The sequence below is a fragment of the Wolffia australiana genome, chromosome 9 (assembly GCF_029677425.1).
Source record: "Wolffia australiana isolate 7733 chromosome 9, ASM2967742v1".
NCBI classification, from domain to species: Eukaryota; Viridiplantae; Streptophyta; class Magnoliopsida; order Alismatales; family Araceae; genus Wolffia; species Wolffia australiana.
In genome coordinates, this window is record NC_135843.1 from 17,628,160 (window position 1) to 17,640,577 (window position 12,418).

The window sequence follows — 12,418 nt, forward strand, 5'->3', positions numbered from 1 at the left end:
AATATTGTCTCTAGTTTTTTCTTTACTTCCACACACTGCATCCATATGAAATATTGGCACCAGGGATATACAATGTTCATTATATTCCTTCAGTAAATTCATTGAAAATTTTTTTCATAGTTGGGAACAGATCTGAGGCTTGGATAACATATAGTTCTTTGGGATGTGAGGTTTTTACGATAAACCCATTTTTGTCTTATATCTGCAAGTGCAATTAACTTTACCCTAAGAAATCTAAACATTATCCCACCAGGAAGAGGATTAGAAGATCTGGTTATGATGGAGACTTAAACCCAAGAAGGTTACCTCTTCACCACTTCATATGACTACACATTTTTTGTCATAATCAAACCCAATTTTAACGTCTTTATAATTCACATGTGGTATTTTCCCTCACTATATCTCTAAGTCATGTCTACCATTTCCCTAACAACGACAGTCATTATTCATTCCACAAAGCCATATGGGTGAAAATATGCCTGATTTTTTTGGTTCATTCAATCGATATCATTTCTAGACATTATGTTAATCAATATTTTCCTGAAAAATTATGGATATTTTAAGTAGGTGCCTCTTATTAACACTATCTAATGTGTAAAACACTGTTCCACATTTGGTTAATGACTAAACTCAAATTTGAGAAAATAAACTTGTGGATAAGAATGAAAAGTTGGAGTTCCAATGGTTCATTTTCAAACATTGTAGTTAAGTCAATTTCCCCAATCCCATGTTACTTCACTGCTATGATCTGAGTGCAACAGACTTCATACATACATAACTAAATGACTCCATCACGATGTTTTGGAAACTAAAGTTTCATTTCAATAATGTTATGAGAAGCCATTTAACTCATTACTGCGAGTCTTTGGGCGTTCAGTGATGATTGTGGGCTAATGCCTACCTAAGATGGGGGGATTCTCTCTCTCTCTCTCTCTCTCTCTCTCTCTCTCGCTTTCTCTCTCTCTCTCCCGTTTTATATCCCTCTATCCCTCTTCCCTCATTTCTCTCTCTTTCTGCTTCTCTCTCCTCGTTCCTCTCTCTCTCTCTCCGTCTCTACTCTCTCTCCCTTTCACTCCCTCTCCCTCCATCACTTCCTCTCTCTCCGTCTCTCTTTCTCTTTCCCTCCATCTCTCCCTCTCTCTCCATCTATCTTTCTCTCTCTCCCTCTCTCCCCATCTTTCTTTCTCTCTCCTCCATCTCTCCCTCTCTCCCTCTCTCTCTCTCATCACTTTTTCTCTCTCCCTCCCTCTCTCTCTCTCTCTCCCTCCCTCCCTCTCTCTCCCTCCCTCTCCCTCCCTCTCTCTCTCTCCCCCCCCCCTCCTCTCTCTCTCTCCCTCTCCCTCCATCTCTCTCTCTCTCTCTCTCCATCTCTCTCTCCTCTCCTCCATCTCTCTCTCTCCTCTCTCTCTCTCTCTCTCTCTCCTCTCCCTCCATCTCTCTCTCTCCTCTCCCTCTCTCTCTCTCTCCCTCCCCCTCCCTCTCTCTCCCTCCCTCCCTCCCTCTCTCTCCCTCCCTCTCCCTCCCTCTCTCTCTCTCCTTCTCCATCCATCTCTCTCTCTCGCTCTCCCTCCATCTCTCTTTCTCTCCCTATCTCACTTTCTCTCTCTCTTTCCCTCTCCCTCCATCCCTCTTTCTCTCTCTCTCTCCTTCCCTCTCTCTCTCCCGCTCTCCCCCCCCTCTCTTCTTTAGTGTCCTCTCTCTTCACGTGTACGATGGCAAGAGCCATGCAGAACGGCAACAGCCGCCGGTTACACTAAATCCCAAACCCCACACGCCTTTCTTCTCTCTCTCTCTCTCTCTCTCTCTCTCTCTCTCTCTCTCTCTCTCTCTCTCTCTCTCTCTCTACAAACAGTCATCTATCTCTCTAAGCAAATAAGCACTACACTTATCTATCTCTCTACAAACAGTCATCTATCTCTCTAAGCAAATAAGCAATACACCTATCTATCTCTCTACAAATAGTCATCTATCTCTCTATGCAAATAAGCAATACACCTATCTATCTCTCTACAAACAGTCATGTATCTCTCTAAGCAAATAAGGAATACACCCATCTATATCTCTACAAACAGTCATCTATCTCTCTAAGCAAATAAGCAATACACCTATCTATCTCTCTACAAATAGTCATCTATCTCTCTATGCAAATAAGCAATACACCTATCTATCTCTCTACAAACAGTCATCTATCTCTCTAAGCAAATAAGGAATACACCCATCTATATCTCTACAAACAGTCATCTATCTCTCTAAGCAAATAAGCAATACACCTATCTATCTCTCTACAAACAGCCATCAATCTCTCTAAGCAATACATCCCATGACGGTATTCACAACAGAAGAAAGAAACTAGGAAATTACACAAACAAACACGACAGAAGAAACTCTTCCTGCAAAATTCCCCAATCTTCAACGATCATGGCAATGGAAAAATCAATTAAAAAAACTTAATTCTCCTTCCAGAGCTTTTATTACTATTATTAAATAATCTTTGAGCCAAGCAGAGACACGTGGACGTCCACATAATCGCCCACGTCCTCCCCCCGAAGATAACCGCGAACAAGACGACGCCCATCACCGCCAACACCCACACGTTGGCGGCGCCGCCGCCGTCCCATTCCCGATCGACGGCCGGGATATTCCCCTGTTCAACAACCCACATACTAACATCAGCGAGAGAGTTTAATAGATGAAAGGGAGAGGAAAGGGAGAGAGATGAGGACCACTGATCGGACGGCGGTGGTGAGTCGCCGGCGATGGTCCTCCTCGCCGACGGACGGCGGCGCCTCCGCCACGGCGGCCGAGAGATCTCCGCCGTCCATCGCCGCCGGGTAGAAGCAGGCGAGAAGGAAGCCGCGTCTCCCTCTCATCCTTCTCTCTCCTTTCATTGCGACGGGGATGAGAGAGAAACAAGAGAGACAGTGGAAGAGAAGTTTAGAGAGATGAAGCGAGAACGAGGGAGCAATATAGAGAGAAGAAGAGAGAGAGAGAGAAATATAGGGAGATAAGGGAGAACGATGGGCAGTATAGAAAGCAGGAGAGAGAGATATATAGAGAGATAAAGCGAGAACGGGGGAGCAATATAGAGAGAAGGGGAGAGAGAGAAAGATAGAGAGATAAAGCGAGAATGATGGAGCAATATAGAAATAAGTAGAGAGAGATATAGAGAGATGAAGCGATAACGAGGGAGCAATATTGAAAGAAGGAAAAGGAGAGAGAGAGGGAAATAGAGAGATGAAACGAGAACGAGAGAGGAGCATAGAGCGAAGGAAAGAGAGAAATATAGAGAGATGAAGCGAGAACTATAACAAATATAGAGAGCAGGAGAGAGAGAGAGAGAGAGATGAAGAGAGAACGAAAGAGCAATATAGAGCGAAGCAGAGAGAGAAATATGGAGAGATGAAGTGAGAACGGGAACAAATATAGAGAGGAGAGAGAATGACAGAACAATATAAAGAGAAGAAGAGAGAGAAATATGGAGAGATGAAGTGAGAACGAGAACAAATATAGAGAGGAGAGAAAAATATAAAGAGAAGGAGAGAGAAATATAGAGAGATGAAGCGATTACGAGAGAGAAATATGGAGAGATGAAGCGAGATAAAGAGAGAAGTATAGAGAGATGAAGCGAGAACGAAAGAGCAACATAGAGAGGAGAGAAATATAGAGAGATGAATCAAGAAGAAGATAGAGAGATGAAGCGAGAACAAGATAGCAATATAGAGAGAAAAAGAGGGAGAAATATAGAGAGAAGAAGCGAGATAAATAGAGCAATATAGAGAGTAGGATAGAGAGAACTATAGAGAGATGAAGCCAGAACAAGAGAGCAATATAGAGAGAAGAAGCAAGATAAAGAGAGCAATATAGAGAGAAGGAGAGAGAAATATAGAGAGATGAAGCGAGATAAAGAGAGCAATATAAAGAGAAGAAGAGGGAGAAATATAGAGAGAAGAAGCGCGATAAAGAGAGCAATATAGAGAGAAGGAGAGGGAGAAATATAGAGAGATGAAGCGAGATAAAGAGAGCAATATAGAGAGAAGCGGAGAGAGAAATATAGAGAGATGAAGAGAAATAAGGAGAGCGGTATAGAGAGAAGTAGAAAGAGAGATAAGTATAGAGAGATGAAACGAGAACGAGAGAGCAATATAGAGAGATGAAGCGAGATAAATAGAGATCTAGAGAGAGAACAGTACTGAGAGGACGCAAAAAAGGAATAATTCAGAAAGACTAAGAGATAACAAAAAGAAGAAGAGAGAGAAGTATAGAGAGAGGCAGAGAGAGATAACGCCTGATCGTAGTCTTGGCGTCGTATCACATCCAAAGTAGCCGTCAACGGACGGAGAAACCTTTAAAGCCAAAACGCTATTTATAATTTTTGTTGCCCGTTTTTACCCTATCCCCAAAACTTTTCGAGATTTAAAGTTATGCGGAAAATATTTGGGGGAAAAATAAAAATAATAGATAAAAACTCTTTTAATTAACACTTTCAAAATTCTTGCATTTTCATATCATAATCTAACATCTTTCTATTCAGCTATTTTATTTGCACTGTTAAGAACCAATATTTCACATGCTTACAGCATGTCAAGGAAAACAAATTAAAGGCTACGCTTACTGCTCTTTTATTTCTATTTCTGCACATCTATTCAACTTCATCCATGTCCTATCTATTTTTTAATGTGCATAATATGAATTATTTAAAATAAAATAAATAAAAGTTTAGAGATAATATATCAAAAGTTTAAATTAATGGGGGCAATGAGAATGGGGAAAGAAATAAAGAATAGAAAATAGATGTGGGCCGAGCCCGCATTACCTACCATTTCGTCTTTCTGCTGTTCTTGTATCATGACTGATGCGTAAGTGTATGCTCCCTTATTCAACCCTATTTGTCTCTCCTGTAGATATCTCTAGCGAGAAAGAGATAGAAAGAGAAACAGTGGAGAGACAATAAGAGAGAGATAGAGAGGGAGAAAAGGGAGACAAAAAGAAAGTAAGAGAGAGAGTCAGAGAAAGAGAGTGGGAGAGAGAATAAGAGTGAGTGAGACAGAGAAAAAGACAGACAAATAGGAAATGAGAGAGAGAGAGAGAAAGAAAGAGAAAGAGAGAGATAAAGCAAGATAAAGAGAGAGATAGAGAGAAAGAGAGAGAGGTAGAGATATGAAGCAAGATAAAGAGAAGGAGATAGAGAGATAGAGTAAGATAGAGAGAGAGAGAGAAAGCAATAGAAAGAGAGAGAGATAGAGAGATAAAACAAGATAATGAGAGAGAGCGATATAGAGAAAGCAAGAGAAAGAGAGAGATAGAGAGATAAAACAAGATAAAGAGAGCGAGCGATAGAAAGAAAGCAAGAGAAAGAGAGAGATAGATAGATAAAACAAGATAAAGAGAGAGCGAAAGAGAGAAAGCAAGAGAAAGAGAGAGAGATAGAGAGATAAAACAAGATAAAGAGAGAGAGAGATAGAGAGAAGGTAAGAGAAAGAGAGAGAGAGCAAGAGAAAAAGAAAGAGAGATAGAGAGAAGGCGAGAGAGAGAGAGAGAGCAGGAGAAAGAGAAAGAGAGAGAGAGAGAGAGAGAGAGAGAGAGAGCAAGAGAAAGAGAAAGAGAGAGAGACAGAGAGAGAGAGAGATAGAGAGAAGGCAAGAAAGAAAGATAGAGAGAGAGAGAGAGAAGGCAAGAGAAAGAGAGAGAGAGAGAGAGAGAGAGAGAGAGAGAGAGAGAGAGAGAGAGAGAGAGAGAGAGAGAGAGCAAGATAAAGAGAGAGACAGAGAAAGCAAGAGAAAGAGAGAGATAGAGAGAAAGCAAGAGAAAGAGAGAGAGAGAGAAAGCAAGAGAAAGAGAGAGAAAGCAAAAGAAAGAGAGAGAGATAGAGAGAAAACAAGAGGAAGAGAGAGAGAGATAGAGAGAAAGCAAGAGATAGAGAGATAAAACAAGATAAAGAGAGAGAGATAGAGAGAAAACAAGAGAAAGAGAGAGAGAGAGAGAGAGAGAGAGAGAGAGAAAGCAAGAGAAAGAGAGAGAAAGCAAAAGAAAGAGAGAGAGAGAGAGAGAAAACAAGAGAGAGAGAGAGAGAGAGATAGAGAGAAAGAGAGAGATAGACAGAAAGCAAAAGAAAGAGAGAGAGAGAGAGAGAGAGAGAGAGAGAGAGATAGAGAGAGAGATAGAGAGAAGGCAAGAGAAAGAGAGAGAGAGAGCAAGAGAAAGAGTGAGAGAGAGATAGAGAGAAAGCAAGAGAAAGAGTGAGAGAGAGATAGAGAGAAAGCAAGAGAAAGAGTGAGAGAGAGATAGAGAGAAAGCAAGAGAAAGAGAGAGATAGAGAGAGCAAGAGTCAGAGATAGAGAGAAAGCAAGAGAAAGAGAAAGAGAGAGAGAGAGAGAGAGAGAGAGAGAGAGAGAGCAAGATAAAGAGAGAGAGATCGAGAGAAAGCAAGAGAAAGAGAGAGATAGAGAGATAAAACAAGATAAAGAGAGAGAGATAGAGAGATAAAACAACATAAAGAGAGAGATAGATAGAAAGCAAGAGAAAGAGAGAGAGAGAGAGAGAGAGTGAAAGAGAGATAGAGAGAAAGCAAGAGAGAGAGAGAGAGATAGAGAGAAAGCAAGAGAGAGAAAGTAAGAGAGAGAGTGAGAGAGATAGAGAGAAAGCAAGAGAGAGTGAGAGAGAGATAGAGAGAAAGCAAGAGAGAGATAGAGAGAAAGCAAGAGAGAGATAGAGAAAGCAAGAGAGGACGTGAGGTTTGGGTCGGCTGCTATGGCAGACGTAGACAAGGAAAAAATCTGACTACATCGTCAAATCCTTTGTCTCACTATCTTTTCTGTCTATTTCTCTCTCTTACGTCATCTCACACCTGCTCCGCACTGCTCTATCTTCCCAGGAGGAGGGCCCTCCTCGCGGGACGCGCGCTACTTTTCAGATCCTAGCGACAGAGATAGATAGACTAAGAGATAGAGATCCCAGAGATAGGGAGTTTAATCCCATGGGGAGACGCTGTCAGGGAATGTCTTTGTCCTCTCTCTACCCCCTCTCTCTGAGCATGGAGTTAGAGAGAGAATATAGTCTCTATCTCTCTTTCTATACACCAATCAGTGAAACACAGATGTCATCAGATGACTGTTTCGTTTATTTCTCTATCCTCGCTTTCACTATCGCTTTTATAGTGCAGGGACGCGGACGGGACGGGACGTGGACGGTTCGAGAAGAAATTCGTCCCGTCCTACGTCCCATGTAGAGTATGGACGAAGGACTGGACGTTTTTTCGTCTGCGGTCAAAAAACCGTCCCGTCCAATAATCCCGGGACGAAACTTCGTCCCGTCCAGTCCTCCCGGGACGAATTTTCATCCCAAAATTCGTCCCGGATGAAAAAAATACATTATTTATAAATAATATATTATAAATTGTCCTCGCCAGGCCACGTGTCAACATCTCAACCGTCGGATGTGAACCCGACGGTTTCCCGTCCAGATTCCTCCGTCCGTCGTCCGGGGACCTCCTGACGGCCGATTTTTTCGTCCCAGAGGAGGAAAACCGTCCCATCCGGCGGTCCCCCGGACAAATTTTCGTCCCAGAATTTGTCCTTGCCCCCGGACGGAACGATTTTTTTCATCCTGGGACGAAAAAAACCGTCTGTCCGCGTCCCTGCACTATACTCGCTTTATCCAAGTCACTTGTCTTTCTCTCTCCACATCTTTCTCACATCAAATATGGCAACTTTGGCAGATATTCCTCCCTCCAACCAACCCCGATAGTGTATGAATTATAGTTTCCGATCGGCTTTGACGATGGACGGGACGGGACGAAGATCGTCTTTGACGTCCGGAATTGCAGGGACATTTTTCGTTCAACCTTGCCGACGGGACATTTTTTTGTCCCGGGACGAAAAAATCGTCCCGTTAATGAAGACTTAGATGTTAATGAAGGCCAAAACGATGCTCTGTGGACAATAAGTTTTAAAGGTATAGGCCAGGGCCTCATAATCTAGGAAGTTTGACCAAGATCTTCAATCAGGTCAACTTAACAAGACAACATGAAACAACTTAACCAAACAACCAAAAGATAACAGCCACATAACCCTCCCACCTATAAAGAGAGCAGAAAGGACCAATAGGAATTAAAATAACCGACAGGAATTAAGCTAAACTCCAAATAAGGACACCGCCCCATTTTGATGGAACAGTCTTCTCCAAAGGGTCAGTTTATTTTACCTTATAATTATGATCGGGTACATATAGATTTTCTAAATAAGACTATCTGTTCTTCGTCTCTCTTCCTCTCTCTATCACTATTTCAGCTCCAATTCTTCATTTCTAACAGTCATGTGTTAGGACATGCGGTTCCAACTTGATTAAGATCAAGTTGGTGAGCATGACTAGATTCGTAGATTGGTGAGCATGACGATAAAGATATCAAACTATCATGCAACTTTATCTCTCCCTCCTCTGAATATACCCCCGTATTAGCAAGTAAAACCAAAGATGAATAACACCCCTGCTCAGCTATCTCTCTCTCTAAAAGTCGGAAGGCATGTGGATGAAACGAATGGGCTTAAAAACGATTACAGAGGGAGGAAGAGAGAGACATACCCGAACATGCATCAGCATTGACCGGGAAAAGCACACGCTAGGGGAGCTGCCGTTGACCCTCAGCCGAGCCTGTGGGACAACAAACGACGAAAATTTTACGAAGAAAGAAGGGCCAAAGAAAGACGAATGCCGGAAACTCCATTTCTTTCTCTCGACGTCGTCTTCTTCATCGAAAAGAGGGATTTACTTTCTGCTGGGATAAGAGCTAACCGGCGAGGTCGCCGCTCTCGCTCTCGGAGCTCGAGCTATGGCGATGGAGGCGAAGCACCGCCAGGGGAGTGCTGCAGCGATCTCCTTCGAATTCTGCACAGCAGCTCCACAAGTCTTCCTACAGAGAAAAGATTCACTGGTTCAGAAAGAGAGAGAAAGAGTGAGGGAGGGAGGGAGAGTGAGAAAAGAAGAGAGAGAAACAATAAGAGAACGAAAGAGAGTATGAGAAAGAAAGAGATAGAGAGAGAGGAGAGGGTTAGAGAAAGAGAGGAGTCAGAGAGAGAGGAGAGAGTGAGTGGGAGACGAAAAGAGAATGAGACAAGGAATGAGTTTGACAAAGAGACAGAAAGAGAGGAGAGAGTTAGAGAAAGAGAGGAGAGACAGCGAGGCGAAGAGAGAGAGTGAGCCGATCAGAGACAGAGAGGCGAAGAGATAGAGATTAGAGAGTGACTGAGACGAGGAGAGAGAGAGTTTAGGCAAGAATAAGGAAAGAGGGACAGAGAAGCGAAGAGAAAGAGAGAGAGAGAGAGAGTGTAGGCAAGAACAAAGGAAAGAGGAGAGCCAGAGAGGGGGAGAGAGAGAGAGAGTGAGACGAGGAGGGAGAGTTTAGGCAAGAACAATGAAAGAGGAGAGACAGAGAGGCGGAGAGAGAGAGTGTGAGACGAGGAGAGAGAGAGAGAGTTCAGGCAAGAACAAAGAGAAAGGAGAGACAGAGAGGCGAAGAGAGAGAGAGAGAGAAAGAGTTTAGGTTAGAACGAGAGAGAAAGAGGAGAGAGAGAGAGGCGAAGAGAGAGAGAGAGAGAGAGTGAGACGAGGAGAGAGAGAGAGAGAGAGAGGAGAGATAGAGGCGGAGAGAGAGAAAGAGAGTTTAGGTTAGAACGAGAGAGAAAGAGGAGAGACAGAGAGGTGAAGAGAGAGAGAGAGAGTGAGACGAGAGAGAGAGAGAGAGTTAAGGCAAGAACAAAGAGAGAGGAGAGATAGAGGCGGAGAGAGAGAGAGAGAGTTTAGGTTAGAACGAGAGAGAAAGAGGAGAGACAGAGGCGAAGAGAGAGTGTAAGACAAGGAGAGAGAGAGAGAGAAAGAGTTTCGGCAAGAACGAGAGAGAAAGAATAGAGACAGCTAGGTGAAGAGAGAGTGTCAGACAAGGAGAGACAGAGAGGAAGAGAGAGAGAGAGAAAGAGAACAGCGAGGAAGAAGTAGAATCAAGAGTAGAATGCCGCTTACTTTCTGAACATACGCGCAAGATCCAATGGCGTCGCGGAAGGACGGGAAATGGCGGGGGAGAAGCGAGCGGGAGGCGGAGAGAAGCGCCGACGCCGCTGCCACAGACGGCTTGCGATTCAGAAGCTTCGAATCTGCCATGGCGGTTCAATCCAGACAAGATCATCATCAGTTTTCGCGGAAACAAATCCGAGGAATGAAAAATCAACGGCTGCGGATTGATCACCGGTTTGGGCGAGGATGATGATCTCTGACGCGCGAGCTTTGAGCACGGCTAACAATGGCGGCTCCTCGGCGGGGAACATGGCGAGGAAGAAGCGGAGAAAAGAGAAGGGTGTGATGGATCGCATTCGCCAGTCCAACGCCCTCAGCACGAACACCTCCATTCGTCGGATTGTTTGGCTGTCGAAGGCCAGTCCATCCGACGGCTGGAATTAAGTGTTTAAGATCTGGTCAGATTGAGAATAGATGGACGAAGAAGAAGGTTAGATTACTTGGAAATTAGGCGCCGAGAATTCCATCTTGTTCATCTTGCATGCGAGGGAGAAGCAGGAGACGGAGAGCAGTCCGACGATCCAAGATTTGTCCCTCTGAAAAAAATCACGGAAAGTTTATCGCACGTTTTAATCCATCCATTCATCCATCGATCAACGTATTTACCTATCGTTCTGTCTACCAACCAATATATCTATTTATCTACCAAAATATATTTCTGTCTACTAGTCGATCAATCCATTTGTCACGATGCATGAACCGCAAGCAGCCAGGCAGTGAAGTACCGAGATTGTCTCTCTGGAGAGGAAGCGATCAATGTAATTCGTGGCGAGGAACACGAGGAGCGGATCCAAAGAGAATGCCTCCTGCGCCTGCAACAGAAGATTAAGATTAAGATACTTATTGGAATGTCTTAAACTCTAAATAACGTAATTGAATCACTACGAATGGGATGTAAATACACATATAAATTTTCCATACATGAAATCAATCCAACAGATTAAAAAAAAAATGAAACGAAGATCAACAGCAGAGAGTAACCTGGACGAGAAGCGAAACGGCATCGCGACGGATCTGGGAGACTTCATCAGGATTCTTGAGCGACGAGACATGATCGGACTCGGCAGCGAACAGTGATTCAACAGAATCGAGCCAGTCACCATGGCACAAAGCTTCCTCCCTATTCCTCCACACGTCGGACGCATCTCCGGCCAGAGGAAACTCCAAATCGAACTCCATTGACCTATCCGACGATCCAAATTCCAGATTCCACTCCGGAATCAACAGCTACGAATCGGCGGCGAAGAATCACAAAATCACAGCGGAGATCGTCAGATCCGGTTCAAATCTCAAAGTAAAGGAGGAAAAAAAAATTTCTACCTCTCCATTCGAATGCGATACCACTTCTCAATCTCTCTCGCAGTCGCCGAGCTGCAATGATTACTTGTTCGTACGATTTCTTCGTCGCTACTTGATAGAAAACAGAAAATCAATCAGATTGAAGATCTATACAAATCTCCAGCTACTGCTACCTCAAGAATCCGGACGAAGCTCTTCCGGCCTGAAACTGTGGCCTGCAGATCTGAGTAGAGAGACGCCTGCGATTTTCAGACCTCTCTGAACACCATTTACAGTAGAAATGTAGAATGCGGCTTGAGAAAGTTTCAGGCGGGAAGCAGAGGTACCTGTTTAAATAGATGTCGGATAGTACAGTCACCGTCCGGTCACCCTAAGAATGCGTGATACTTTAAACTAGTATGCGGTGAGCATACACTATCCAGCTCCGTTTAACCTCTTAGAACGGTCTCCGCCGGCTCGCCGTAACGGTTTCAGTTATTGCTCGCTTAAGATGACCTCGCCGTACGGAAAACTGTGGGCCCACTAGACTCCTGCACCACGCTTGCATCATTTCTTACGGTTGCCTCGATTTACGGAAGTGCCACTGAAAATCCGTAAATTATTATTTGCCTTTTCATTATCCTCTCTGTAATTCATTTTAACCGAAATTTTAATAGTACAGAATTTATGAAGTCTTAGGTCTCTTTTATACTACTTAACTGGTAAATGTACGTATGTCTGTAGGTATGTGTGTATGTCTGTCTGTAGGTATGTGTGTATGTGTGTATGTGTGTATGTATGTGTGTATGTACGTACGTATGTATGTTTGTATGTATGTATGTATGTATGTATGTGCGTATGTATGTATGTATGTACGTATGTATGTATGTATGTACGTATGTATGTATGTATATGTGTATCTATGTATGTGTGTATGTACGTACGTACGTACGTATGTATGTATGTATGTATGTATGTTTGTGTGTGTGTATGTATGTATGTGTATGTATGTATGTATGTATGTATGTATGTATGTATGTATGTATGTATGTATGTTATATGTATGTGTGTACATATG

The 12,418-nt window shown here is 43.3% G+C and overlaps 1 protein-coding gene across 3 annotated transcripts; it reads right to left on the bottom strand.

Moving 5' to 3' along the window:
• Positions 1 to 2,408: 2,408 nt before the first annotated feature.
• LOC144708073 (putative cyclin-D6-1) lies at positions 2,409 to 11,919 on the bottom strand. Of its 3 annotated transcripts, XR_013582630.1 has the most exons (11): positions 11,535 to 11,919; positions 11,383 to 11,469; positions 11,044 to 11,289; positions 10,788 to 10,874; positions 10,503 to 10,598; positions 10,235 to 10,436; positions 10,012 to 10,142; positions 8,788 to 8,905; positions 8,578 to 8,646; positions 2,724 to 4,343; positions 2,409 to 2,644 (listed from the first exon to the last, which is right to left on the bottom strand). XR_013582630.1 is itself a non-coding variant. In XM_078581371.1 (8 exons), the coding sequence occupies exons 2-8, from the start codon at positions 11,239 to 11,241 to the stop codon at positions 8,615 to 8,617; spliced, it is 864 nt and encodes a 287-aa protein (XP_078437497.1). In that variant the 5' UTR covers positions 11,242 to 11,289; positions 11,383 to 11,919; the 3' UTR covers positions 8,509 to 8,614. The 3 variants fall into 3 exon arrangements, 1 of the variants encoding a protein (XP_078437497.1); XR_013582631.1 differs by lacking the exons at positions 11,383 to 11,469; positions 11,535 to 11,919 and having other exon boundaries at positions 11,044 to 11,369; XM_078581371.1 differs by lacking the exons at positions 2,409 to 2,644; positions 2,724 to 4,343 and having other exon boundaries at positions 8,509 to 8,646; positions 11,383 to 11,919.
• Between the last annotated feature and the right edge of the window lie 499 nt (positions 11,920 to 12,418).

What these genes read in the sequence shown, in the direction of transcription:
- LOC144708073 (XM_078581371.1), bottom strand. Translation starts at nt 11,241, where the DNA reads ATGGAGTTCGATTTGGAGTTTCCTCTGGCCGGAGATGCGTCCGACGTG. An exon ending in TCTCCAGAGAGACAATCTCG is followed by an intron (nt 10,599 to 10,787) that starts GTACTTCACTGC and finishes GATTTTTTTCAG; the next exon opens with AGGGACAAATCTTGGATCGT. An exon ending in CATCATCCTCGCCCAAACCG is followed by an intron (nt 10,143 to 10,234) that starts GTGATCAATCCG and finishes CCGCCATGGCAG; the next exon opens with ATTCGAAGCTTCTGAATCGC.